The 27,403-nt window shown below is 51.3% G+C and overlaps 13 protein-coding genes across 13 annotated transcripts; 4 read left to right on the forward strand and 9 right to left on the reverse strand.

Annotated features, from left to right (window-relative positions):
* The first annotated feature begins 480 nt into the window (after positions 1-480).
* ASPVEDRAFT_37008 (basic helix-loop-helix domain-containing protein) lies at positions 481-2,620 on the forward strand. The gene has a single exon (XM_040811356.1). It carries the CDS (start codon positions 760-762, stop codon positions 2,311-2,313), a length of 1,554 nt encoding a protein of 517 aa, XP_040663345.1. The 5' UTR covers positions 481-759; the 3' UTR covers positions 2,314-2,620.
* Positions 2,621-2,820: 200 nt separating this feature from the next.
* Positions 2,821-4,449, reverse strand: ASPVEDRAFT_37010 (putative mitochondrial 2-oxodicarboxylate carrier protein). The gene is made up of 5 exons (XM_040811357.1): positions 4,356-4,449; positions 4,283-4,293; positions 4,180-4,209; positions 4,044-4,130; positions 2,821-3,951 (listed from the first exon to the last, which is right to left on the reverse strand). The coding sequence occupies exons 1-5, from the start codon at positions 4,431-4,433 to the stop codon at positions 3,234-3,236; spliced, it is 924 nt and encodes a 307-aa protein (XP_040663346.1). The 5' UTR covers positions 4,434-4,449; the 3' UTR covers positions 2,821-3,233.
* A 293-nt stretch (positions 4,450-4,742) lies between these two features.
* ASPVEDRAFT_24528 (putative GPI anchored protein) lies at positions 4,743-6,343 on the reverse strand (the record flags this gene model as incomplete). Its single annotated transcript, XM_040809677.1, has 5 exons — positions 4,743-4,978; positions 5,028-5,955; positions 6,021-6,056; positions 6,137-6,256; positions 6,293-6,343. 5 exons carry the CDS (start codon positions 6,341-6,343, stop codon positions 4,743-4,745), a joined length of 1,371 nt encoding a protein of 456 aa, XP_040663347.1.
* A 353-nt stretch (positions 6,344-6,696) lies between these two features.
* Positions 6,697-6,867, reverse strand: ASPVEDRAFT_97965 (uncharacterized protein; the record flags this gene model as incomplete). Its single annotated transcript, XM_040818789.1, has 1 exon — positions 6,697-6,867. A coding segment is annotated over one exon (171 nt), but the record flags the coding sequence as incomplete, so codon positions are not given.
* A 263-nt stretch (positions 6,868-7,130) lies between these two features.
* On the reverse strand, positions 7,131-8,506 carry ASPVEDRAFT_301060 (uncharacterized protein; the record flags this gene model as incomplete). Its single annotated transcript, XM_040810318.1, has 1 exon — positions 7,131-8,506. One exon carries the CDS (start codon positions 8,504-8,506, stop codon positions 7,253-7,255), a length of 1,254 nt encoding a protein of 417 aa, XP_040663349.1. The 3' UTR covers positions 7,131-7,252.
* Positions 8,507-8,628: 122 nt separating this feature from the next.
* Positions 8,629-9,270, reverse strand: ASPVEDRAFT_79289 (uncharacterized protein; the record flags this gene model as incomplete). The annotated part of the gene is made up of 2 exons (XM_040816672.1): positions 8,629-9,093; positions 9,154-9,270. The coding sequence occupies 2 exons, from the start codon at positions 9,268-9,270 to the stop codon at positions 8,629-8,631; spliced, it is 582 nt and encodes a 193-aa protein (XP_040663350.1).
* A 318-nt stretch (positions 9,271-9,588) lies between these two features.
* ASPVEDRAFT_24531 (uncharacterized protein) lies at positions 9,589-11,290 on the reverse strand (the record flags this gene model as incomplete). The annotated part of the gene is made up of 6 exons (XM_040809678.1): positions 9,589-9,879; positions 9,954-10,338; positions 10,389-10,507; positions 10,556-10,833; positions 10,880-11,200; positions 11,254-11,290. 6 exons carry the CDS (start codon positions 11,288-11,290, stop codon positions 9,589-9,591), a joined length of 1,431 nt encoding a protein of 476 aa, XP_040663351.1.
* A 185-nt stretch (positions 11,291-11,475) lies between these two features.
* On the forward strand, positions 11,476-12,714 carry ASPVEDRAFT_37014 (alkene reductase). The gene has a single exon (XM_040811358.1). It carries the CDS (start codon positions 11,592-11,594, stop codon positions 12,705-12,707), a length of 1,116 nt encoding a protein of 371 aa, XP_040663352.1. The 5' UTR covers positions 11,476-11,591; the 3' UTR covers positions 12,708-12,714.
* Positions 12,715-14,101: 1,387 nt separating this feature from the next.
* On the forward strand, positions 14,102-18,857 carry ASPVEDRAFT_79292 (uncharacterized protein; the record flags this gene model as incomplete). Its single annotated transcript, XM_040816673.1, has 3 exons — positions 14,102-15,083; positions 15,139-16,781; positions 16,833-18,857. 3 exons carry the CDS (start codon positions 14,102-14,104, stop codon positions 18,855-18,857), a joined length of 4,650 nt encoding a protein of 1,549 aa, XP_040663353.1.
* Positions 18,858-20,062: 1,205 nt separating this feature from the next.
* On the reverse strand, positions 20,063-21,616 carry ASPVEDRAFT_49566 (uncharacterized protein; the record flags this gene model as incomplete). The annotated part of the gene is made up of 2 exons (XM_040814183.1): positions 20,063-21,440; positions 21,492-21,616. The coding sequence occupies 2 exons, from the start codon at positions 21,614-21,616 to the stop codon at positions 20,063-20,065; spliced, it is 1,503 nt and encodes a 500-aa protein (XP_040663354.1).
* Positions 21,617-22,060: 444 nt separating this feature from the next.
* ASPVEDRAFT_37017 (uncharacterized protein) lies at positions 22,061-23,334 on the reverse strand. The gene has a single exon (XM_040811359.1). The coding sequence runs from the start codon at positions 23,278-23,280 to the stop codon at positions 22,075-22,077; it is 1,206 nt and encodes a 401-aa protein (XP_040663355.1). The 5' UTR covers positions 23,281-23,334; the 3' UTR covers positions 22,061-22,074.
* Positions 23,335-23,639: 305 nt separating this feature from the next.
* On the forward strand, positions 23,640-25,400 carry ASPVEDRAFT_24536 (uncharacterized protein; the record flags this gene model as incomplete). Its single annotated transcript, XM_040809679.1, has 1 exon — positions 23,640-25,400. The coding sequence occupies one exon, from the start codon at positions 23,640-23,642 to the stop codon at positions 25,398-25,400; it is 1,761 nt and encodes a 586-aa protein (XP_040663356.1).
* A 48-nt stretch (positions 25,401-25,448) lies between these two features.
* Positions 25,449-27,403, reverse strand: ASPVEDRAFT_146943 (uncharacterized protein; the record flags this gene model as incomplete). The annotated part of the gene is made up of 5 exons (XM_040808105.1): positions 25,449-25,709; positions 25,772-26,439; positions 26,511-26,963; positions 27,032-27,089; positions 27,143-27,403. The coding sequence occupies 5 exons, from the start codon at positions 27,401-27,403 to the stop codon at positions 25,449-25,451; spliced, it is 1,701 nt and encodes a 566-aa protein (XP_040663357.1).

Here is a 27,403-nt window from a genome sequence, read left to right on the forward strand (position 1 = left end):
CACGAGTTGCTTGTCGCAGTCGAATTTTGTCGCTTCTTTTCTTTTTCTGCCCTCGTTCTGTTCGCAATATTTCTCTTGGCGCATTCCCGCCGTCGCTCACACCGGGCCTTTTTAGACCGATTATTCAGCTCTTGCGTGGCTCACGATCGACAGCCCGGCCTATTGGAATCTGAAATCCACTCACGATAGGAGTCGCTTTTGACCTGACTCGTCCACTAACTAGTCCGCTCCCAAACCACCATCTCCGTGGCCACAACTCATTTCCTCACTTCGAATCATCTTTTTTTCATCCTCTTCATCTTCGCACCTTTTCCCCGAATCACCGCTTTGTGCCTTCGACAACAATCTCCCCTTGGTGGGTAAACCCTTGTCCCTAGCCTCGACACCCATGCACTTCTTTGTCTACTGAGTCGGCTCAGAATTGCAATTCCTTTATTGGTCTGCCCTTGGACAAGTTTGAATTAACAATATAAAGACACAGATTCGCGTTAGTCAGATTTCGCTTTTTCGAACACTTTGTTTCCCACTAGGCATCGTCGCTTCCCGCCCTAGTCAGCTTACATCGTCATACCGAAGCGAGGGGTCCTCAACCTTGCAATCTCCAACATACCTCCCCCTTTTTTCCCCCGCCACGCACGTTGACTCGGGGATTTATAACTGAGATCGTTTCTCTTTTTTGGTTTCTGGACCGTAAGGGCTCCCCGTGGATAAGAACCGACCGACTTCAAATTGAAGGCCTGCTCAGTCTGGATACACACCATGACTGAAGCAAGAATGTTCATTAAGACTGAGCCTGACGAACCCAACAGTGACCAGAACCCTTTCATGATGTCGCAATCCGGATATTCCATGCATAACCAATTTGGGAACCCTAATGATGGGATCGACCCCTCGGACCTGACAATGCAGAATGGTGGATTTATGGGAAACTTCGGATTCGGAAACCAGCAGAACATGTCGTCTAGCTTCAACTTTGGGAACTCCGGAATCGATACGGATGAATTGCTGGACTTGGAAATTAACGGACAGAATGGTATTCAACAGAATTACATGCAGGATCATCCATCCAGCGCAGGGATCGCTATGAGTCATCCCAGTCAAATGTCGCAGATGTACTCGAACACTCCAGAGGGTGGACCCATACACAGCCCGTTCATGCAGAGCAGCTTTAACTATGACCACTTCCGGGGAGTAAACCAAGGACAGCTGGGTTCTTCCCATATCCAGAGCGCTGGGTCCCACCTGGAGCAAAGTTACCTCAATGGCAAGGCTCGACCGAGCATGCAGGCAATGGACCGAGCATCGATGGATGCCCGCAGCCCTATGACCCCCAAGACTCCCGCCATGGGTGGATTGGCGCTTGGGACTCCAGAATCCGGAAGCTTCCCTTCTCAGCCAATTCGAACAGGTTTACAACACCGCCACCACAAGACTCTTTCAAACCAATGGGATGGCACGCCCGGAAGTGCGCAATCATATGCTGAATCTCCCATCTCATCCCCAGGTCATCCATCTCATCACGCGGCCATTTCGGAAATCATCAAGTCAGGAAAGCATGCTTCCTTGCCGGCCAAGGTTGATGCTCACCTGCCTGGAGGTGGCCATGACACGGAGTCACAGGAAGCCAAGCGCCGACGCAGGAGGGCTTCCCACAACCTGGTTGAACGTCGCCGACGCGACAATATCAACGAGCGTATCCAAGACCTTTCTCACCTAGTACCCCAGCACCGTCTGGAAGATGACAAAGTTCGCAAACAGCTCGTCAACAGCTCTGCCCTTCCCGGACCAGGAGGCACCCCCAATGCGGCCACCTCACTTCTGGCCGGTGGAACAGGCCGACGTGCTGCCGGCAATATCACCATGGGTCTCCCAATCGAAGAGAAAGAGAAGGGCCCAAACAAGGGAGATATCCTCAACGGCGCTGTTGGTTGGACGAGAGATCTTATGTGGGCTCTTCATGTGAAGATCCAACAGGAGGCCGAGCTTGCCGAGTTGATCAGCAGCCTTGGAGGAACCTGGCCGTTTGAACAAACCGAGGAGGAGAAGCGAATGCGCACCGAAATCCTGGACGCCATTGAGAAGAACGACCCAAGCTCATTCCAGTATACCCGTGCACCCGGTTCCGGGCTGCGAGTTCCCAAGCACACCAACATCGCTGGTGACGCGACGTCAAATGGTGCCTTGAGCCCCCAAAGCCTGAGCCCTCCGTTCAGCGGATCCAACAACGCCGGCCAGGCACAGTACTGGAACACCTCTGGCCATGCCGGAATGAGCTTCAAGGAGGAAGATGAGTACGCCATGGAGATGAACTAGGCTATGCGATTGCTGCTCGAACTGTGCTTTTCTTATGATTGCGCGTCATAATTGTTGCATACATGGCGCCAACGGATGTGGTAGCTGACCGGCGTACGCAGGAGTGATATATGGCTATATGGAATTTCGTATCTGGTTTTGTTTGATCTGCATTGTATGCTGGGTTTAGGTAGAGCTCTCCTGTTCCCGTTTCATCGCGTTATGATATCTTGTTTGTTCTATCTGTTTGTATTGCGCGCAGAACACAGCATGCCTACTTACCCTACTTACCTACGGTTTTTGTCCTAGCATCGCTTCTTTTCTGAACCAACTTCTTTTTTTCGTTCTGTTCATCTGGTTTATCTATATATGTTCAGATTGTTTTTCACCTGGGTTACATTCTGTATTGGCTTTGCTTACTCCATCGATACCCTTTTCCTGTTTTAGTTGAACTCTTGTCTCTTGTCTTCTTTTCTCATCGCCCTAATACTTACCTTACTTTTACTTAGTTAACTTACTTCTGTCTGTCCTCGCTCTTGCTCGGTATCTCGGAATACGTGTGATGTTATATTAGTCTTGAATATTCATACAGCGCTGCATGGCTTGGTCCGCATTATGCGGACGTGATTGATTGATTACTGTATTTGATTTAATCTTGATTTTATGGATGTGAGTGTAGCTAAGTTAGTCCTTCATTGCTTCCCAACCAACTGCTCTTGGAGGAGACGGTGGAGAAGATACTTATTCCGAATCGTAACTCAGGATGAAAACATACATATATCCATATACAAGATATGAAATTGCGTATCTTTTCTATGGCACAATCTATGAACCATGCAAATCCAAAGCCCTGCGCAGATGAAGAGAATTGAAGAAAGAACGGAACCCAAGTTTTTTTTAGTTAGATAAACAGAACAGACAGAACAGGTAGTAGATCTAATCTAGACAGCCTCCCCCCTCATCTTCCTAAAGAAGTCCATGACTCCCGTAAACACAACGAGCAGGATACCACCGCCAGGACCCAGTCGGAGGACCTTGGGCGTGAAGCCCTTGTACAGCGCCGCGAACCCTTCCTCCTTCATGACGGTGCCCACAGCAGGCCAGGCCCAGTTGTACTTGGGCGTCTGGCCCGCGACCTTGGGGCTGTTCTGGATGCGCGACTTGACGACATCCATGGGCGTGTTGAGGAGCGTACCGGCCGTTCCTCCGATGGAACCCGCGATCAGGTCGTTACGTGTCTGCTGGGCCTTGTTGCCTGGCTCGGGCGTCGGCATCTGCGCGCGCACTTGGAAGATACAGCCGAAGTAGCCGGAGTTCCAGAGGATGTGGCGCCACAGTGTGCTCTCGAGGCCGTTGTAAAGGGCGAGGGGACCCTCGGCGGCGACGATCTTGCGGACGACGTCGAGCATGCCGTTGTATTTCCCGGCGGAGGCGCGGTCTTGCAGACGGATTTTGACGAGTTCGAAGGGGACGACGACGAAGGATTCGGTTGCCCCGGCGGTGGCACCGGTTAGGATGGCGAGAGACTGGTTCTGCTTCTGGACGCCGAAGAGGTTGCGGTAGAAGGAGCCCCAGGAGTCGTTGGCGGCGAATTTGGTCGCACGCTTGGGCGCTTCCATGAGGATGGGGGCGGAGATACCACGGTAGAGACGGGAGGCACTTTGGGTGGGTTTAGTATTTGTTTACAGTGCCGGCGACGGGCACCCGGGGTGACAGAACGAGGGGAAGGGGAAAGCGGGAAAGGGACATACCCTTCATTGCGGATGATCTTGCGGAAGCAGTCGAACATGCCATTGTATCCTTCCTCACCGGCAGCGCCAGCGCCTTGCTGCAGTTGACTGTCTGGTGTCAATTGAGGCTCAATGGGCGTGATTTGCGGGGACATACACTCGGGTCTTGACAACATCCAATGGGTACCTGAATTAGCTGTTAGCGACCACTCCACCCATTGTAATTGCGCTGGAAAGCGAAGCGACAGGGAAAGTCGTACATAACCAGAATCTGAGTCACGCGGGCAGTCAGCTCCAAATCAATTTAACCGACGATCAGATCAGCCCACTTACCTCCGACACACCGGCGACGGCACCAGCGACGAACTGGTACGCGAAGGGGAGGGGCGCCTGGGTGTTGCTGCTCGACATTGTGAATGGGGAGTGGAGAGGGGGTGGATAGGAGGAGAGAAGAGCGGACGAGGAGAAGAGAGAGAGAGGGAGAGAGGAGATGTGAGGAGAAGGCCGGGGCGATTTGGAGTGCGAGGACGGGCCGGAGAGACGCCGAGTTGAGTTGAATGTTCACCCGCCGCCGCACTCGGTTAAGGCCTCGGAACATCCTGCCTGTTCGGGGATAAACCATCCCCCCGCTCCCCGCGTTTGATCGGGACTTGCATTCCTTGTTTTGTTTATATCTAATTCATTGTTTATCATTTTTTATCATCAATCATGTTCACATGTTCATAGCATCATCACAGTCAATACAGCCCACGAACCCCAGTTCATCTTCACAACTCCAGCCTTCGACTCGACCGTCGGCGCCACTTTGTCCACCGTCCCCGTCGTCGACCCAGCCGGCACTGCCGTACAGCTCGATCCACACGCATATCCAGTTGGGCAGCATCCGCCGCCGACAGTGTCTGCGCAGCTAAACCAGCCACTCGCACACTCCTTCGGGCCGCTCTCTTCACTGTCGTCTGCGGTTGACGTCGGCTCAGCAGCCACAATGGTTTGGCCATTACTCACAATTGTCGTGGATGATAGAGCCGGGCACGAGGTGGTGTCGCAGTCTCGACCCGTCTGGCAACACCCGCCGTGGTAGACTGCGGAGCACGCGTAGAAGCCGGTTGGACAGGACGGTTCGGTTTCTGTTTCGGAGCTTGTGCTTGTAGTTGAACTTGTAGGTCGATCGGGCGGAGACAAATCTCCCGTTGACGATGTGCTGCTTGTGGTAGTGGGCTCTGGGGTGCTCGTCGGGCGAACCGTCTCTGTCGAGGTAGTCGTCAGTGTCGTCGAGGAAAAGGTTAGTGTGACAGTGACCACATGAGAGCCTGGTGTTTATGTTAGACCGACCCTTTCTTGTAGAATAGTTTAGGTACTTACAGCCCCCATCGACACACTCGTAGCCAGGGAAGCAGCACCCCCCTCCAAGAGAAGACGGACAGGTAGTGTATCCCTCCCAGCAAGACCCAATTGTCCCCGAACAGTCCTGCCCAGCCGGACAACAGCCCACGTCCCCAGACCCGGTATCCTCAACCTGCACACACGTCTCGTCCGTACCGCAGCAGATATCCGATCGGTCAATGGACGTACATGCTTTCGTCCCCGCTGGACACTGAAAGTCCCTTGGAGCGAGAGGTACAGAGCGCTCAAAAAGCGGCGGCTGAAAATAGTACTCGCGAGGCAGGATAGAGCTGCGTTGAATTTGTTCGGTGTGTGAGGTGCTATCCTGAGTTTCTGTCGTGTTTGCAGCATTTTCGTCGCCCTCAAAGTGCCAGTAGTGCATGAAGAACTTTTCTCCCGAGTCATTGCTCATCTTCCGTATGCCTACGGGTTTTTTGGTGGACAGAGCTGTTTCGCCATTGCTTTGCTGGTTTGTCTCTGTGCTTGCTGATACCCGGGCAGCGATTGAGGTTGCGCCTATCAATAAGGGTGTAAATAGCATTTTGTCGATCTGTAGATGAGTTAACGGTGTCCCAGTCTAGTCTAAAATGATAAGCTGGGAAGTGTGGTTCATACCGATGCCGGAATGTGCCTAAGCTTCTCGATATGTGCCTAAATCAGTGACCAAAAAATTAGCCCAAATCCGGCAGCTCCAATAGATGGAATGATTGAGATGAATAGATAAATCTGACCGCGGCCAGCGAAGGGATAGAAAATCCAGCCATCGGCGAGCTGGTGGGTTGAAATGCGATGGCTGGGAATCTCGAGTCTGCGCTGAGACAGCTCGCCCGATCGGGACTAGTCTCAGCTATCTATGCCTGTATACAGTATTTGCCCTGTACACTTACATCTATTATTACGAACGGTAAATAATAATTTAGATTGAGATTAATTGACATTATAGGATAACTGACTGTTAAAGTCAACGCACCAAATGCTTGGGCCACGGATATAATTGAAATATTGGCCAGCAATACTGCTATGCTATAAACCCTCAAATAGTGATAAAACAGATGTAGAATCACTGGTCTAAAATCACCGCTGCTGCGCCTGTTTCTTATCTTCGAAAATACAGGACAGCCAAGTGGTTTGGATATTTTATTAAATCCTATAGAGACATCGGACCGGCCCGTTGATCAACCACGGTCTATCAGTGGGTCTCAACAACATAAAGCCGGACATCACTCATCTATTCATTTTACGCCTCCATCTCCAACAGCAATGCCCTCTCATCCCCACCCTCCTCAGGCGCGATAACCTCCAGCAGCTCCTTCGCACACGCCGCAGCCGTCGCAGCCGCATATCCCTGCCAGTGGTCATTCTTATGCGAGTCCGCATAGTCCAAGATTCCCCGGACAACTAGACACGGAAAACTATCCATCAGCCCGACCGCTTCCATTTCGAAACAGAGGTTGCCGATTTCCGGGATACTGAGCACATGGAACAGTGGAAGCTCAACGAAAAGAGAGACAAGAAACCCGCAATGGAGTAAAACATGACCCATGGCAGAGAGTTCCACAAACACATTAACGGGACAGATCTTGACATAAAACCGTCCTAGCATTGGTAAGTTGTTAACTGTCTTGTGAATAGTGTCCAGTACATACAGTAACAGGATGTGGGAATAATACGCTGTCTTGTCTGCCTAGCTATACTTGCGTACAAAGTCTCTTTGCAACACGAGCAAGTGAAGGTAAGAAAGGATGATCAAGACAGCCATGTATACACGGAGTCTCTAAGACCGCAATTCATCCTGTGCACCTCCTGGATAGGGATTCAGAAGGAAGCAGTCTGTGAATTGCACTTAATCACACCCCATATTCTTTCTGCTGTCCCCCAACCCGCACCCGACGCGCTGGACGCCGTGACTCCCCGATCAAAGCCAGCCACCTCGACACATAGTCAACTGCCGGCATCTGTTGCAGAGCTCTTCGGTCCCTCGGCGTTGCTTCGAGCAATCTTCCATCAGGGGTTGGCATTGCCTGTTTTCTATTGAAATCGCACAGCCCAAGAGAATATATGCGCCATGTGTCCCAGATAATCACCCCAAGGCGCCGCCAGGGCTTTAAGTTTACCAGACTGTGCGATGCTGGCTCTCGGTCCATACTGACGGCGCTGGCTGCCAACTGAAAGTATGACACATGACGGGGGTTCCATGAACGGTATTTCGGCGTAAGCCACCAGGCATCTGTAGCTGCGGTATCGGGGGGAGGCAGCGGAGGACTCCAGAAAGGCGAGCTGTTGCCATCGCGAAGATATTGTGAAGGGGGTAGATCAAATGAGGGAAAGAATGGTGGTGGTGTTCCTGGAGGAAATGTCCAGGCTGCGCGTGAGGATTCTTCGCCCTCTGGGTCCTGTGCCAGTGACCTTTCCCTGTGCTGGAAGGGATAATGTCCGTATGAAGGATTGAGACCGAGATCTGAAAGTAGGGCGGCGATCGTCCAGAATTTTTCGATGTGCCGTGTATCTATTATATCGTTCCAGACATCGTATGCATCTAAAGTTTGAATTGATGTTTGATCCCACCCCCAACGCTCTGTTGCTGCTTTGCGGAGGCAGGAATAGTGTTGGAGATGCCATATGGAGCAGTAGACACGGTATTCTTCTGTCCATGAAAACGGCTCCCTGGCTTTTCGTACGCGATCAGGACCACATAGCGAGCCAGCAGGAACTTCACTAAGAGGGGATATAAGATTATGTTGGATAGTAGTCATGCAGGTACAAGCCAGACGTTGTGTCCGTGCAGCCAGCCGGAGCATACAGAGCGCTTCTGTGTAATCAAAGACTGGAATGTGATCGCATGACTGTTGGTAGTGAGCCAGATTGGGACATTGAGGCAGAGAAGTCTGGATTAGGCTAATATTGTAGCATAACTTTTGTATTTCTGGGAAGCTTGTGATCGGATCTGACTGTAGCAGGTCCTGTACAATGCTAGGCTGAGCCTGGAAGATAGCTTGGACTTGAGGGGATGCAGAAATGAAGCTTTCTACCGCAGAAAAATCAGCGATATAGAGAATGATCTGTGTAATGAGCTCGGGGGGGAGTCGCGTGAAGGGATCCATGGTGGGAAATAAGAGTTGGAAAAGAGAGGAGAGGAGGAGACAATGGACTATTTATTTATTCAGAGCTAGCGAGCCTGACTAAGAAACTAAAATACTATCTAGTCCGTCCTATTATTCCTGGTCTATCTCTGAGGCTGGCTGATGTAGAAGAGCATATTAAACCACTCCGGATCATCTTCTTGTCGCCAGACCTGGACTTTCTCTACTGTCTTAACTCCCAGCTCTGGCTTATGGTTGATAAGGAAGTAGGCCACTCCTATCCCATTGGGAGTGGCCAGAAGGGCCTTCCCTTCATCGGTCTCAATACCAAACATATCCCCTGGCCATACCTTGACATTGTTTCCCGTAGCCTGACTGATAATTCTCTTGGTATCGGTATTGACGATATGGAACCGAAGAAAGTACTTAAGGTGCTTGATATTTCTGCTGTTGGCAGCTTGCCTCTGCCATTCCAGAAAATATACGTCTGATAACTTGTATAGGTCTGGAGCGGCGGCTTTCTTGTTCGGCTTCGGACTCTTGTTGTCTTCTGCCGAGATGAAGCCCCTCTGGACACTCATACAGCCCTTATAGTACCCTTCTGTTGGCTAAATCGATGATATAAGTGAGTTATCTGCTTGCTCAATCTGAATGAGCACGGAACTTACTTCATATGTTACCTCTGTTCCTCCATCAACTTCCACCGTGAATGGTTCAGATTGTAACCAGTGGAATTCTGTCAGGCCCTTATCCCCCAGCTTTGTTGGGAGTTTCAGAGAATTCATTACCTCCGGCATCCATCCACCGGTAGTTGGGACATATAAATGTTTGACAGTTGTATAGTAGTTAATATAATGACCAAAACAAGCAAATGTAGGTTGTGTATTCGACCATTCCAGCATATCACATTAATTAAAATAAACGTGTTAGGTGGAAGTGCAAGAATGAAAAAGGTAAATTTGCCCCCTTATGGAGATAGATAGGTGAACGACCGGGCTGACTTCTTCTGGTGAGGCGTGAGATGAAGACAACCGTGGAAGCCAGCACCTAAACGCATGGGAATCTATCCAAGCCTCATGGGAAAATATCGACAGCAACTTAATCTAGACTATGGCTTCGTCCCACAGCGCCTTCACTGGCGACAGAAATGCCTTGTCTGACCAAATAAACTGCTTCAAAATATCGAGGAGCTCCGGCCATGATCGATATAGGCTCCGGAACCTAGTAGAGTTCATTTGGCGTAGTAGACTGACATACTCCGAGCGTACAGTCCCTGCTGGGGCAAATGCTCCTCCTATATATATCAGCCAGACTAGGAGTTCCGGATGCTCATCCCATACGAGGTCGTTGCTCGTTTGTTGTAGTTTGACTAGGAGCTGAGATGAGATATGAGACTGAATAGGGTCAGCAAAAGTTGGAGTTCATAGGTTTATCTAGGATAGGGTTCTTGAAGGGTAGAGTGACCTACAGGAACAACTAGGGCACACCAAAGCGTACAGCATAGCATAACCGAGCAATTGTACGCCGCAAGGCAGCAGCATTCTTGCACTGGAGAAACGTCTTGCAGCGACATTAACCTAGACTGGATGGACGCTGTGTGGTTGTTGATATACGACATTAGCATTGGATCGCCCCTGGTATAATGAGGAACGTCTCGGATGCACTTTAATGCATGTAAATCTTCAAGCACTTGGATAAACTCTTTGGTGAACAAGTCAGACCGCGTTTGGAATCCAATTGGCAGTCGAAAGAAGTGTGGGATGAACGAGTCCCTTGTCCATTGAAGTTCGGAGAAAGTCGTATGGTCGTATATACGGCGGGATCCTGTCAAGATTGACGAGTTCAAGTCTTGCCTTTTGGAGTAAGAGGCAGCCGACAACCATACCAGATAGAAATTACTTACCAAAAGATGGCCCGTTTAATTCCTGGCGTCAGGTAAATGCCATCTGCTCGACACATCTTGAGCAGCCCCTGCACTGCCCCCATGTGCAGCTGGACCTGAGACTTCATACCCAGCCGGGCCTGGTCGTTTAGTATTTACCTACGTAGCTTATTGAAAGGAATGCGTACCTCTACCCCAGCTAGCAGCAATATCGTTCCAATGGTAGTTTCTGTAGCAGCCTCGCCCAGACGGTTCATCCTTTGACGTATCTGGCTGATTGCCTGACTCTGGTACCCGAGACACTCCAAGTCAATACTACCACCAGTTGCCGCAAAGGCGAGTGAGAGCATAACCGCATTCAGAAGGGCAGGATCGCCAAATCCAGTTCGAAACACTGACTTGAAATCTTGAAATGAAAGCTCTTCTGCGATGCTAAAGACCGGCTCGGGAGCCTGCCTAGCTCTGTCTACCGTTCATAAGCTTACTGTAAAGGCATTTGACTAAGGACTTACAGTCACCAAGAAGAACCTGCAGTCTTGACATATCCACTGCAAATGCCTGGAAAGGATCGAGTGTGCCTGCAGACAGGCGACAGAGTGGCCCGGCCGGAACTCCGGCCGGAGTCCCGGTGTTCATCTGCTGTACTGGTCCTTGTTTTCTAGGTTTCTTCGGGCGATCTTTCAAGCTCATTGGACAGAAATTATCTTTTGATTCTTCCTGCATCTTTCGCTTTCTCCCCAGGGCTTGCTTTACGGCGTGTGAGCGGGCCACACGCCGTTGGGCGCGATCTTTTACGTCATCTGGGCCCTGGATAGCGATGAACTGGAACTCAGCTAGGAGAGTTAGTATCGATGATTGACAAGTGACTGCCGGCAGTCCGACCAACCTGTAGAGTCCTTAGCTGCTGGATTTGATGAAGCCATTGTGTGATGGTGAGTATGAGTTGCTTATGTTTGGAGAGATCAGGCTGATGGATTACAAATCAGCCATACTCGATCGGGAAGTATCTCTTTTCCCGATTCGGAAGTATGTCGGCCTCATGTTCAGAAGTGGAATTATCTTGCTTCCTGAAGAGGATGAACCTCATCTGTTCATTTGTAATAAACAACAGAATCATGGCTATATAAGAAGGGATGGGAGCTGGAGTTAGCAGTACTACAACACTCTACTCATTCACTCTTTGCATAACTCTTTACCATACACTATCTTATACTATCATACATCATGGCCGAAACACGCCTATTCAAGCCGCTGAAAATCGGCAACGTGGAAATCAAACATCGGATCGCAATGGCTCCACTGACTCGCTTCCGGGCAACCGACGACCGCATTCCCACCCCTCTGATGAAAGAATACTACAGCCAGCGAGCGTCCACACCAGGCACGCTGATCCTTAGCGAGGGCACCTTAATCTCACCGTCGGCATGCGGTGGTTTCGCCAACGCCCCTGGGATCTGGAGTGAAGAGCACATAGCGGGGTGGAAGACAATCACCGACGAAATCCACCGCAAAGGCTGTGCCATCTTCTGCCAGATCTTTGCAATGGGCCGAGTTGCGAGTGTGGAAGGTGCCATTAAGGATGGGGTTGACATTGTAGCGCCGAGTGCTATTCCGATAGATGAGGATGCTTCCGTGCCGCGGGCCATGACTGTTGAAGAAATCAAGCAATCGGTTCGAGACTTTGCGGATGCCGCGAGGAATGCGATTAGGGCTGGCTTTGACGGGGTGGAGGTTCACGGTGCGAATGGCTATCTGGCTGACCAGTTTATCCAAGATACTAGCAACCATCGAGACGACGAGTATGGCGGGAGTGTGGAGAACAGGTCTCGCTTTATCAATGAAGTCTTGCAGGCTGTTGTGGATGCCGTCGGTGGAGAGCGTATTGGGCTTCGTCTCAGCCCGTGGAGCTATTTCCAGGGGATGAGGATGCAGAACCCAGTGCCTCAATTCACCGACATTATCACCAAATCCAGCGGCTTGAACCTAGCATATCTTCACTTGGTCGAGTCACGGATACTTGGCTTCAAAGATGCTGAAGGTGGCGAGTCGTTGGACTTTGCATATAAGCTGTGGGATGGTCCGATCCTTGTTGCAGGGGGCTATAAGCCGTTGGATGCACAGAAACTGGTTGATCAAGAGTATCCAGACAAGGACATAGTGGTGGTCTTTGGAAGACATTTCATTTCGAATCCGGATCTGGTGTATCGAGTCAGGGAGGGTCTAAAGTTCACTGCGTATGACCGTGAGACTTTTTATGTCTGCAACTCTCCAGTGGGTTATACAGACTACCCATTCAGCGAGGAATACCTGGCAAGCGCAAACAATACGTCCATCTACTAGAACAGTGACTGAGTGACTGAGGTATAGAAGGCTTTTATTTGTGTTCTGCACTTCGCAATAAAATAGTATTTGAATGCATTATATACTCAATAAGCCGTTATAAACTACTAATTGGTATAGTACTAAGCGACAGTAAAAAAAAAAAAAAAAAAAAAAAAAAAAAAAAAAAAAAAAAAACAAGACCACAGCTGCAAACCTGCCCCGCCCATTGCAAAGGCTAATGCACTAGGCCGCCAGCTATCAGGGACGAGATGAACAAGCTAGACNAATACCTGGCAAGCGCAAACAATACGTCCATCTACTAGAACAGTGACTGAGTGACTGAGGTATAGAAGGCTTTTATTTGTGTTCTGCACTTCGCACTAAAATATTATCTTAATCCATTATATGCTCAATAAGCCGTAATAAACTTTTTTTTTTTTTTGTTTTAAGCAAAAAAAAAAAAAAAAAAAAAAAAAAAAAAAAAAAAAAAAAAAACAAAACAAAACCACAGCTGTTAACCCGCCCAGCCCACGGGTAAGGCTAATCCACTATTCCGCCAGCTATCAGGGACGAGATGAACAAGCTAGACAAGCTACTGGCATCCTTGCTGAGAGTTGAGCTAATAAACATTCAGCATCATGATGGAATTTGGCATTCATATACTACAAGAGTATTGTAATCTGTCGATAGGGTATAAAATTTGTTAGGGCTGGTAGGGATCTACATAAACCTCAGCCCTAAGTTTTGTATGCCTGCTACAACCCTAATCGAATCTGAGATAATGAACAAAACAACAGCTGCAGTTTATCCTTATATATATAAACATTTAGCTGATTGGAAATATTAATGCCGTAAGTAGCGAGCTAAGTCACTTGACGCCTGCTCAACCTTGTGAAAGAACCTCTCAATGCCCAGAAACCCCTCTTCTATCTTCTCACTACTTCAATCCAAGATGTTGCAGCTGCCAGCAGAAATACAGCTCCTTATCATAGAACAGTCAAATGTACCCGCCTGGGTACCAATTCTACTATATCAACCTCTCTTTAAATACTTCTGGTACATACGACCACAGGGTGTGGAAAACAGGGCTTCCCGTCCGCTCAGCCGTACTTAAGCCACACGCCGGCTGGTTAGTAGTATGGTGGGTGACCACATGCGAATCCCAGCTGTTGTATGTTTTTGTTTCCTAATTTTTGACTTGAGTAAGTTGAAAGAAAACTGGTGGTTCTATTGAAACATGTCAGTGGCGCCCCGAAGCCCTTATCTATTCTCCCCGTTGCTGCTTGAGCAGATGCAACGCCAATGAGTTTAATGGAGAGCGCAGGGATTAGATGCACTAAGCCACCCAGCCCCTTTTCTTATTTTTGACATCCCTACCAGCTCAGCTCTCCCGAGACTTTACGGTCGAAGAAATGGTCGATCACGAAGCATATACGGTCGGGTGGATTTGCGCTCTGGCAGTCGAGTACGTCGCTGCTCGCGCTTGTCTCGATCACAGGCACCCCAGGCCAGATGCGCTGTCCGCCAACGACAACAATCAATATACTCTCGGTGACATTGGGGGACACCTGGTTGTCATTGCCGTTCTCCCCGACGGGGAATATGGTGTGTCAACGGCTGCCGCTGTTGCTCGCGATATGCTGCATAGCTTCCCCAACATTCGGTTTGGTCTAATGGTGGGCATTGGGGGCGGCGCACCCACTCCAAAGCAAGACATCCGCCTGGGGGACGTCGTTGTGAGCTCGTCCCGCGGCGGTAATCATGGTGGCCTGCTTTCTTACGACCTGGGCAAGGAGCGGCAGGGCCAGCAATTTCTCCCGACAGGCTTTCTCAACCGCGCGCCCCCTATCTTGCGCGGGGCAGTGACTGGGCTTCAGGCACAATATGAAGAAGAAGGCAACCAGCTAGATGTCAAGGTCCGGGCAATTCTCGAGGGCAATGGTCGTATGGCACGCAAGTATGCACGTCCTGCCATTCACACCGACCGGTTGTATGAAAAGACCTTCGTTCATTGTGAGAGTCAAAGAAGCTGCAACGAGCTCTGTGGCGATGAACAGCTGGTCCGTCGGATGAAAAGAGCGGGCGACGAGGATGACCCTGCCGTACACTATGGCCTGATTGCGTCCGGCAGCAGTCTTGTCCGCAACGCTCTTTTTCGTGATGACATGGCCACAAAGAAAGGGATTCTGTGCTTTGAGATGGAAGCCGCTGGACTTGCCAACCACTTTCCCTGCCTGGTAGTCCGTGGAATCTGTGACTACGCAGACTCCCACAAGAACAAAGAGTGGCAAGGATTCGCAGCTATGACAGCGGCGGCGTATGCAAAAGACCTCTTGTCTCACATCGTGGTCCAGCGCGTCAGAGCTGAACAAAAGGCGACAGAGATCCTGGGTGGTTAGTACCAGCTAGATGATGTCAAAAGGTAGTTCTGACGCTCTCTTTGAAACAGCCTTCGAAGCTCAGATTGATAAACTATCGGAAGGCATTGACAATATTCAGACCGTTATGGACAGCTCCGCCAGGGACGTTGAAAAGGCAACCCAGGCTGCTGAACTGCAGAAACTTCCTGTCGCAGAGGGCGCTGAGTTTGGGTCATACATGGATCAACACGAGACAGAATGCCTCCCTGGCACGAGAACTGAGCTGCTCCACGACATTGCAGAATGGGCCCGATCGCCGGATGGCAAGTGCATCTTCTGGCTGTACGGACTGGCTGGGACCGGCAAGTCCACAGTGTCACGCTCCACCGCGAGCCTCTTCAAGAAAGACCGACTGCTGGCGGCGAGCTTCTTCTTCAAGCGAGGAGAAGGTGACCGTGGAAATGCCACTCGGTTCTTTTCGACAATCGTCCGCCAGCTGGCCAACGTCCCCGAACTGCACGATGCTATAGTCCACGCAATAAGGAATGCTCCTGGAATAACTACCAAGACTTTCGAACAGCAGTTCAGCAAGCTGATCTACGGACCTCTCTCTACCTTGAAATTGGAGCGCAAGAGAATACTGCTCATTGTCATCGACGCTCTCGATGAGTGCGAGAATGACAAGGATATCCGCCTCATCCTGCATCTCCTGCCACGCGTCCAGGCAATCAGCTCGTTGCAGCTGCGCATCTTCGTTACCAGTCGACCAGAGCTGCCTGTCCAGGTCGGTTTTCGGGCCGTTGTTCTCGAGAACAAAATGCAGGACCTTGCCCTCCATGACGTTGCGAGGCCCATTATCGAGCATGACATTGCCTTGTTTTTGCGACACAACTTGGCCATCATCCGAGAGACACGTTTGCTACCCCCAGAATGGCCAGGAGATGCTACGTTTCAGATTCTGGTAGATATGTCCGTTCCTCTGTTCATCTTTGCAGCTACCGTCTGTCGTCTCCTCGAGGATCACTATCTGGACCCCGTGCAATGCCTGGACGACCTTCTCCAGTACAGGAATATGGAATCACGACTAGATGGCACGTATCGACCAGTGTTGGATCGACTTCTTGCGTCGTACAGTGGCTCTCGGCGACAACAGTTGGTTGGAGAGTTTCGAGAGATCGTTGGTATAATTATCCTGCTCGAGAGCCCGCTCTCCGTTGAATCACTGTCAAGACTAACGAGTATCCCGGCAAGATCCATCAGCGCCAGACTCGCCTCTCTGCACTCGGTCCTAGACATTCCACCTGATGACACTATGCCGATCAGGCTCTTCCATCTATCATTCCGGGATTTCCTTGTGGATACCGACACGCGTGAGAAAACACCCCTTTGGGTTGATGAGGGCAGTACAAACACAAGAATTACTGGCTACTGCATTGGTGTCATGGAAAGAACGCTGAGGAAGAACATCTGCCAGCTTGAAAGCTATGGGACAGAGCGCAAAGATATTAGCATCCATTTGATCCGCGAGTCTTTGCCACGAGAGCTGCAGTATTCCTGTCGATACTGGACCCACCACCTCGTAAAAAGCTCACCAGACCTAGAGCACAACTTGATTGACCGTGTTGTGGCTTTCCTCGAGCTTCACTTTCTTCATTGGGTGGAGGCGATGGCTTTGCTAGGCCTGATATCCGAGGTTTTGGAGGGTATTGATGCTTTGATGACAGCCAAATCAGTACGCTTAACTCTGCCCTTCTAGTGCTAACTGGCGCGCTAACATGTACAGGGCTGTGAAACGGACGGGCTGCAAGAGTTCCTTCATGACGCAAAGCGGTTTACTCTGAAGAACAGCCGGATAGCCGAGGTGGCGCCTCTTCAGATCTATTCCTCCGGGCTTCTCTTTGCACCGCTGAAGACAATCATACGGACAAAGTTTGTGGACAATCTCGCCGAGTACCCCAGTTGGATATCCGGGCTACCACAAGTTGCGCAAACGTGGGGCCCCGAGTTACAGACTCTAGGAGCGCAACCAGAGGCTCTCGTCCGTTGCATTGCCATGTCTCGAGATGGCCGCCAGCTAGCATCCTGCCATTCAAATCGCACTGTTCAGACCTGGAACCCGACAACTGGTGCCCCAAAGCACAGCTTCGGCACTAGTAACAAGTTGGATCAAATTGCCCTTTCTCCCAACGGCCACCTTCTGGCTTCGGTGGCCAGTAACGATGGAGGCTTCGGTCTCTGGGACCCGACAACCGGCACCCGCTTGCAGACAATTCTAGACGAGGCGTCGGTGGTTTCTGCAGTCTCCTTCTCCGCTGATGGCTCCTCCCTCGGAGCTGGACATGCCGACGGGAAGATCAAGCTCTGGGACACCAGTAGTAGTGTGCTCAAGAAGACATACAGTCGGCATGCAGCCAAGATCACGTCTCTTGGCTTCTCGCAGGACGGCACGCTACTCGCTGCGACCTCTGAATATGTATATGGCTCTCTGAACCCCACTGTCATGGTCTGGGATACCACCGGCGGTGGCTTAAAATGTGTATTTGGACAGGCGCGTACAGCCTATTCAGTTGCTTTCTCTCCAAGCGTCCAGCTGCTTGCTGCGGCTTTCACTTACGAGAACCTGGTCGAAATATGGGATCCTCGCTCTGGTGAAAAGAGGTACACAATCGCCGTTGCACGACCTCGCGCCTTGGCTTTCTCCCCAGACGGCCAGCTGCTGGCATGTAGCTGCGGGGCAAACATAGAGATTTTGTCTACATCCGTAATGAAGCACCAACGCAGTCTGTGTGGGCACACGTCCCCAGTTGAGTCGATTTTATTCGGCGCAGATGGTGGCCTACTTGTTTCTTGCGCTGACGAAGAGATCAAACTCTGGAACCCCACTGTTGATATTGAAGAAGGGTTAGACGATACTTCATCCCATGGAACCAAGACTCTACGGTTCGTGTGCTCTGCGGACGGGCAATCCCTGGCAGTGGGGCGTGGAATGTATATCGAGGTCTACGACTCTTGTGATGGCTCAATGAAGGGCAGGTTTGAAGAAGACACGTCCCCATATGACCTGCATATCTCTTCCACCGGGAGAATCCTGTTATCTGCCTCCGCCCAAAAGATCAAGGTCTGGGACGTCAACAGCAGGTGGCTAAAGTATTGCATTGACCATCAGTTTCCCCGAGGCAGGAGGGCCCTTGCGTTGTCGTCAACGTCTAAACTGATAGCCTATACCTGTGCGGACCATTCCATCCACGTCAGGTACCTCGATAATATGGCGCCCAAAGGTCTCCTCAAATCAGCCATAGCCAGCTCGCAGGACGTCTCTCTCCTCACCTTTTCGCCCGACGACCAGCTGTTAGCGGCAACCTCCGACAACGAGATCCAACTTTGGGACCTCACAACTGGCCAGCCGAAACAGACCTTCCAAACGGCCGGGCATGCTGAGAACGCCGAATTTGCCATCGACCCTGAGACTGGCCGGCCGTGCCTTGTCACAAACCTCGGCTCGTTTGAGATCGATCTCCGCTATCCCTATCCATCCAGGCAGGATCGGATGCGCCAGAAACACCAGGGCAGGGGCAAAGGCAATGTCATCGCATCCACATCTATAGATCCAGAGGCATGGAACCTGGCTCGCTTACAGAGCAAGTCTCTTCTATCCCTAGAGGGAAGCCAGTGGGTGAAGATCCGCGGGAAGAAGGAACTGTGGTTCCCTGATGAGTATAGGCCACAGTTCGCTGAGATCAGGGGCGATATGCTGGCGCTTTGTTGTGCGAATGAGCGCATCATGTCAATTGGCTTCGCTCTCAATTAAGCTTGCACCTGGCGCACTGCTCCCGATGGATTTCTAGCCATACCGTACCTCCTACGCGACGTCTACAGCGGAATCAATGACGGGATCACCATCAAATGGATTTGGAGAAGGCTTGGAAGGATTATACTGAGCCTACTGTCTATCTCCCTGATATATGCCTGGGACTCATGACTTATTCCATCAGGATGTACACTCAGCCTTGACGTAGCATATCAGCACCCCTACACGAAATAACCTTTGACCGCGTCATCCACATGCCCATTTACACTGGAAAGAGAGACTTCAATAAAAGAATCGAAAAGCATCGATGTAATCGAAGGCCTGACAGGCGAACCAGATTCACAGTTCAGAGTATATCAAATTCCCAACCGCGCCCCGAGATAAGATCATGCACCGTATTTGGTTTGCAACAGTGCATTGACTGGGCATGAGAATTAAATACGCGGCAGATTTAGGTACGATAGCACAGAACAGACTGCGCCGTGGAGGCGATAGAGGCGCTAGGGGCTTCTGTTAAGACCTCTGCCATGTCCTCACCCTGGCATCCAGCATCCCTAGCAGCAGTCAGTCACGGAGAGCAATGTTAATGGTCAAAGAAACCCACTCGTAGAAGGAGCTATGCAAGGGAGTTCCGTCCTCGGAATCGATCAAAAGCAGCGTAGTTGTAACTAGAGTCAAGATCTCAGCAGCCATAGGACAGGAGGTAGGCAGCCGATAGACATACGAAGAACCCAAGTTTCTTTCAGGCGTTGCGGCGGAAGCGGAGAGGGAGAACACAGTGGATAGCTTCAAGGGAGGAGGCTTTCAAAGCAAGTTACCTTATCTCAAACACTCCTCTCAACCCACGGCTGGATAATGCCCTCGATTAACCCCTGCATCCCTGCTGTTAGTAAGTAACATATTCAGCTGCTTAAACATAAACCTCGGCCTAGGCTTAGAGCAGAGTTACACTGCAAGATCACCTCGTAAATGTATATCTCCGGCGTGCTCGAGGGCAGAGTAAATCTCTCACTGTTAGGGCTGAGTATCATCTCCAGTACTATCAACCAACCCTACTAGGTTACGCATTTCCTGCCACCATTCAGTAACCATAAGCCCATTCACAAATAAAATAAAAAAAGCAAAAAAAACATACAACAGCTGGGATCAGGTTGCCTCCGTATGAGTTTAAGAAGACAATCCAGACCAGCAGCATCGGTTGGATCTCACAGCATGAGCCCCATATTGACATGAACCGCCTTGGTCTGAGTATAGGCAGCAAGACCTGCTTCTCCAAGCTCTCTACCGATTCCACTCTGCTTGACGCCCCCAAATGGAACCCGAATGTCAATATCATTCGAGCTATTAATCCACACCATACCTGCGTCCAGGCGTCCAGCCACACGATGCGCGCGTTCAATATCCCTTGTGAAGACGGCCGCTCCAAGGCCATATGAAGTGCTGTTCGCAAGCCTAATGGCCTCTGCCTCGGTTGTAAACGGGGTAATGGTGACAAAGGGGCCGAATACCTCCTCCTGGAATATCCTCATGTGTTCGGTGACTCCGGAGAAAGCGGTTGGCTCTATGAAGAAGCCACCATCCTTGCCCATGCTCTTGTATGCTTTCCCACCGGTGATCAGTTTAGCTCCATCCTCTGTACCGGCCTGGATATAGCCAAGGATCTTGTCGTATTGTGCGCGTGTCACCTGCGGCCCTTGGAAGGTCTCGCCGTCGAATGGGTCTCCTATCTTGTGTTCGGAAATGATGCTTCGGAAGCGTGAGACATATTGTTCCAAGACCTCTTGCTGAACGAGGATACGCGAGGTAGCGGTGCAGATCTGGCCCTGGTTACTCATGATGCCGAGATGCCCCCATTTAGCCGCTTGCTCGATATCGCAATCTTTAAACACCAAGAGGGGAGACTTTCCTCCGGTTTCCAAGGTAATGCTCTTCATCGTCTCACTGGCTGCCTTCATCACTGCTTTTCCGGTTGCGGTTGAGCCTGTAAAGGCGATCTTGTCCACCCCCGGGTGAGCAACCAACGCCGCACCGGCTTCTCGTCCGTATCCATTGATGATGTTGACCACCCCAGGGGGAAACCCGGCCTTGGGAATAAGACTTGCAAAATATAGAATGGAAATAGGAGTCTGCTCTGCGGGTTTCAGGACCACTGTATTGCCGCAAGCAAGCGCAGGACCTAGCTTCCAAGCCGCCATGGCCAATGGATAGTTCCAGGGGATGATTTGACCGCATACTCCGAAGGGCTGCCTGACGGTATACGCAAACTTATGTTTGGTGGTAGGGATAGTCTGGCCATGGATCTTGTCCGCCCAGCCGGCGTAATACCTGAGGGTTGCAGTGACTTCCGCGAGGTCTTCGTTCAGAGCAACGCTGTATGGCTTCCCGTTATCCCATGTCTCCAAAGTTGCCAGGATATCTTTGTTCTCTTCAACCAGGTCGGCCAGTTTACTTATCAACGCACCGCGCTCGGTGCCAGATATACAAGACCATTCGTCTGAGACAAATGCCGCGCGGGCGGCATTAACAGCGGCATCGACATCGCGTTCAGAAGCAGCCTCCACGGTTGCAATCGCCATCTCATCCCTGTCGCCTATGTCAGTTGTGGAATATCATATCTGGATGCTGGGCACCCACGTAGGACTGATACTCGTGAGCTTGCTGCCGGAAGTAGATGGGATAAAAATGTTGTTGATGAACAGGCCAGTGGGAAGGACAACATGTCGCCCATTCGGGGAATGGAGATCAGTCTGTAGGGCCATGAGGGAATGGAGGATGAAATTTGGCCAGATAATAAGCGATCAATGTCTTGTATGCAACACCAAGTGTGCGTCGTTTGGCCAGCTTAAATATAGTTGCTGCGACAAATGGGCCCAAGATATGAATTGTATAAACCCCGTTCTTTAAAGGATTCAAATTTACTTGCCTATTTTGGTCATACAACCCGAGCCAGTTTAAAATGCACGAGAGTGGTCCTAGACTGTTGCCGTGGGTTAAATCAACCGGGACAGCGATAGAGCCTGGTTTTTGGTGACCTGAGAATTTCTGTTTGTAAAGTCCACCAAATTGTCTTGCAAGAGTGTTCAGGTGTTTTCTGTCTACGCTGTGCTCGGGATTGTTTCCAGGGTTGATACACTATCAAGGCACAAGTTAACTTCCTACACTGAGTGAAGGAGACAATACAGTTATCATTGTCAAACTAAGGTCTCTGAAACTATGTTCATCTGTCCAAAACCTTCTCCAGGGCCCTCACAAGGCAATGAATCTCCTCAACTGTGTTGTAATGCACAAAAGAGCAGCGAATGACTCCGTCCTCCATATCCACACGCAGCACGTCTTCCAGCAGCCTCCGCGCCCAGTAGTTGTCCGCCGTAGGTCGGCACTTCGATTCCGCATAGATCTCACGAACTACATCCGCAGAGGAGCCGGACACTCTAAAGCTGATGACAGGGACCCTTGCACGCCGATCGGACGAAGGGTCACCATACAGTTGGATATCGTCCCGAGATCGCACGAAGCGTAAGAGCTCTTCCTGCAGGACCGTCTCCTGCTGCTCGATCCAGTCCCAGCCGACGCTGTTGACGTATTCTATCACTGCGGAGATGCTCTGGATCGCTTCATAACTCCCGCTCGTCAGGCCCAGGATATACTGCGCACTCGTTTTCGGGAGAAAGTAATGCCCCAGGTACTCTAGCTGTGGGAAAGCCGATCTAGCCACGAATCCAGTTGCAATGTGCGGCCCGTAGACTTTGTACCAGCTGAAGAAGTAAAAGTCAACGCCAAAGGCTTGCACGTCGATCCGGGAATGAGGGGCGTAGGCGACTCCATCAACGCTGACCAACGTCTGTGGATTGACGGACTTGATCGCCTGGGAGATTGCAGCAACGTTGGTGATAGAGCCGAGCACATTGCTCGTGTGTGTGAAGCACACAATCCTCGTATTCTTGTTGACCAGACCTTGGTCGAGCAGATCGTCTGCTTCAAGCTTCGGGTTGGTTCTGGTGTCCCTGGAAGGCACCCACCACCGGATTGCAAGGCCCTTCCACTTCGCGACCTGCACCCACGGGGAGAGATGCGACTCGTGGTCTATCTTGCTCAGGACAATCTCGTCTCCAGGCTGGAACTTGAGTGCAATGCTCACGGCCCGCACAATCTGCGCGGTGGAGTAGCCGAAGACGACCTCGTCGGGTGATGCGTTGATGTATCGCGCGGTAGCCTGCAGGGAGCCGTCGATGAGACTCGCGGCCTGTTGCGAGGGAGTGTAGTCAAAGCCGGGCTGGACATTGGTCTTGGACATGTAGTGACGGATTGATTCGATGCAGCTGGCGACCACCTGGGATCCGGCAGCAATGTCGGCAAGGACCTGGTCCTGCGAGAGCCCGGGGAACTGGGCTCTGATCTGATCAATCTTCATCGGGGACGACATAATTCGCAATGTTTGACTGCGGCGGAGCTAGCATTGCCCGGTACAGCTGAAGCTATTTGTACCTGCCCATATGGCAGGCGACGCGCAGAATGTCGGGTTGAAGCAAGCCCTAAGAGTGCACGGACAGCGCAGCGTCGATTCCGTGGGTCCAGATACTCCAACAGTCGGGATAACAGCCCGTAAACAGCATAGTTCAGTTGGGATAAAAGCCCGTAAACAGCATAGTTCGCTGCTCCAACGCTGGATTCCTGAAACGGTCACACATCGCGGCGGGCATTCAAGATCCACCCCCAGTCTCCGACTTTCTTACTCCCCTTCTTAGGCATTCTCTCCGCCATACGGTCAGCTTTACCGGAGAGATGGATGGCGCCCCAAGACTCGCCCGCAGTCGACGGCCCCGGCGAGTCAAGACATTCACCGGGTGCATGACCTGCAGGACGAGACATCTGAAGTGTGATGAGACGCGCCCTGGGTGTCGTCGATGTGCCGACGCCCAGCTGGACTGTTCGGGCTATCCGGGCTATCGAGCGGCAGTGCAGTGGAAGGAGGTGCGAGGCCTTTCAGACTTTGGGATTTCCCAAACTGAACCAGCTGCATCAGCACCAAATACATCCCTGACATGGCACCACGCCCAATGCTCTCCGACACCGTCCCAGGATGGTTCAGTCGCGAGCGATCCACCCCATCACCCACAAGACCAGCCCGCAAGCACACATGGCAGTCCGCAAATTCCCATGGGTCAAAGCCAAAGCGTCTCGCCTGCCCACTACAACTTCCCACCTGAGCCTTGCCCATCTAGGCTGCCTCTAGGACCCCAGGATGTCCCAGACTCTGTGGATCCGGCGCAGGAAGACAACACTACCACCTGCCCAGTTCCTAGGCCTGTCGAGTCGCCAGTCAGCCCTAGCCTTAGTCCACGTTTCCATGGGGCCGAGCGGCATATCGACCTGGCGCCATCCAGTCATCTGCAGCGGAGATGCATTGAGCACTGGGTAAACCACCTAAGTGACGCCCTGTCGTCTGTTCCCGGGTCCATGAACCCACTAAAGCGGTTTTTCATGCCCATCGCCCTCGTCGGAGCCATGTCATCGGCATCATCATCCACCGGGTCTGCGGCGCTCTTCTACCTGATATGCTCCGCTTCTGCATTCCACCTCTCGGGTCGAATTGCGGATAGCCAGGAAAGCGCAAGGTATATGACTCTAGGACTATCTCATCAGAACCGAGGCATCCGTCATCTCCAGCACAATTTGGTAAAAGATGACCCCGATGAACGGGAGTCTGTCCTGGCCTCACTATTGATGTGTCTTACTTATGAGCCCGTCACAGTGGAGCGGGACTTCTGGCTCACACACCTACGGGGTGCTTCTCAGTGGCTGCAAAAAACGGACATTGCCTCATGGGCCCATAACGAATCCACGGTGGTTATGTACCAGATGTTAGCTGGTACAGCGACCATGCTCCGGTCGCAGATTGCTTCTGAGAGTGTCGCCCATGACGACAATTTCCACTTCCGGCTGGATACCATGTCGGAGCCGTATCATCTTCATCATATCTTCGGACTCCCGAAGGTGTGTCTAAATTCCATCAGTAATATGATCGGCATGGCTGTCAGAAGTAGACAGCAAAACCTGCTGATTACGGTGGACTTGGACCAGCTCGAGACGGAATTGTATCTTTCCATTCCACCCGAGTGCAAGGTCCCTGCCGCCACGCGAGGGCAGGACGAGCTCGTCCATCACTACTCCCATCTCTTCTACCTTGGTTCAATAATCTACTGCAAACGACGGCTCAGAGCGGCTCCACTGAGTGACGTGCAGCCACTGGTCGAGCAGGCCTGCGATCATATCGAAGCCCTAGCAAACTACAGATCTCGTCAGTATTCGCCCATCCTGTGGCCCGTTGCAGTGGCGGTTTTTGAAGCCCAGGATATTGGTCTCCGTACCAGGATACTGCAGTGGGTTGACATCATTATCGAACAGTCTACGCTTTCGATCTGGCAAAAGTTCAAGCCGCTGCTCTGTTCTTTGTGGGAAACGCGAAGGGTTCCGGGTCAGGAGGAAGTTCAGTGGGATGACTTTCTGGGCGATCCGTCCACTCCAAGTATTATGATTGTGTGATATAAAACAAATAAATATAGACAATCCACGTGTAGCTGCTGAACACACTTAAAACAGGAAATGCCAGAGGCGACCCCAGAACGACAGCTGGGCAATTCGGGCACGACTCGCATGGATGGCTTCCCAATCATGCTGTCGCCGCCCAGTATCGACATCAATCTCCGCGAGACTGAGCCACCCTTTCCGCGTTAAGATATACCCAATGACCCAGATGAAAAGGATAACAGGCAGTGCGAGGTATGACTTGAAGAAGCTTTCTGCTGTGCCCATGCCGGATTCGCCAGGTGGCGCCACAAGAGCGATATATAACTAATTAACACTTCGGCGATTAGTCTCGTCCAACGTGGTAGGCCATGGAGCAGTGGACGTACCTGTGCAATTAACACCAGGATAACAAAAATGAGTCCAACCCACGATCCATATACACCCCCCACCGCTTTAAATGGGATTTCATCAAGAGTGTGGCCGTGGTACTTCCAGGCCGCTCGAAACCGGATATGCGCCAGGCAAATGGAGCCCCAGGTAAACAGCACAGCGAGCCCGGCGATAGAAAGAAACCAGTCGAAGACGACTTCGCCTTGGGCGCTGAGGTTGATAAATGCAAGACATCCGCAGGCGATTATGGCGCCTACGGACGCAAGTGGCCGGCCTGCCCGGTCGATGTAAGTAAAGACCATCGGACCATGACCCTGCTGGCAAAGCGCGGTCAGGGTCCGCGAGCCGGCGTACACGGATGCAATGCCTATAGAAAGCACTGAGGATAGAATCACTACATTCATGAAGTGGTCCAGGCCACGCAGTCCTGCGTACTTGCCGACTAGGACAAATGGCGATGCCTTGGAGTTGGCGAAGGTACCAGAGGATAAAAGCGCCGGGTCATTGCAGTCAATCAGCAACCCAATAAGCGAGAGAGCAAGGATATAGAACATTGTGAGGCGCCAGAAAATCTGCTTCACGGCCGACGGTATGGCAGCTGTTGGATTGCGTGATTCGGCAGCAGCAAGGCCGACAAGTTCGGTGCCGGCAAACGTAAAGGCAGCTACATTGAAAAGAGTTTGATAGTTTCAGTTCAAGATCTTATTTTAAGGCAGAACTATGGGCAAACTTTACCTGTGACGAATACGGAGCAGAACCCCTTGAAACCGTTCTTGAATGCCCCAGGATCTTCCCAGAGACGAGCACCCCAGTATCCATGATAGCGGCCAGCAGAAGGCCCTCCTCCACACACCAGGACGACCGCGATGATCATGAACACCAGTACAGAACTCAGCTTGAAGCAGGAAGCCCAGAATTCTTCCTCAGCATAGCCCAATACCCCGAAGGTATTCAGCACTATGATGACGGCGAGGAAGACGGCTATCCAGACCCCAGTGGATGTCTCAGCATCCCAGTATTGGATCGTGATTGCGCATACCGTCAGCTCGAGTGGTAACGTAGTAGCCCACGATATTACATATGTCCACGCAGTTGCAAAACCGAACGATGGGTCGACAAAGCGAATAGCGTACATGTAGAATCCGCCTGAGACTGGGAACATCACAGCCATTTCGCCCAATGCGTAAACTATGGGCCTTGTTAGTTTTTTTCACACGTCCCAAATGTCTCGTGGGCAGTCACAGGGCGGTTGGTACCAATATTGAAGACCATAACACTCATTATCAGGTAGTCAATAAACAGACTTCCGGGGCCCTGGGATGGTCAGTCAGTCTACTACTGCTTAGCAACAACACGATCATACTAACCCCATCACTGAGTGCCGAGCCGGTGCCGACAAAAAAGCCAGAGCCAATCGAGCCGCCAATAGCAATCATAGTTAGATGTCGGGCTTTCATCTTGCGGTCGAGCTCGACGATGCCATGGCCATAGTGCCGTCTCTGGAATGACTGGATGTTCATGCCGTTGCGTGTCAGGAAGGATTCGTGCTCGAATACCTGACACTCGTTGCTGCTGGAGGCGGCGTAGTCCACCGGGGGATGTGTATCGTCGGTCTTTTTGGCAGACAT

Source organism: Aspergillus versicolor (assembly GCF_001890125.1).
Source record: "Aspergillus versicolor CBS 583.65 unplaced genomic scaffold ASPVEscaffold_1, whole genome shotgun sequence".
Lineage (NCBI taxonomy): Eukaryota > Fungi > Ascomycota > Eurotiomycetes > Eurotiales > Aspergillaceae > Aspergillus > Aspergillus versicolor.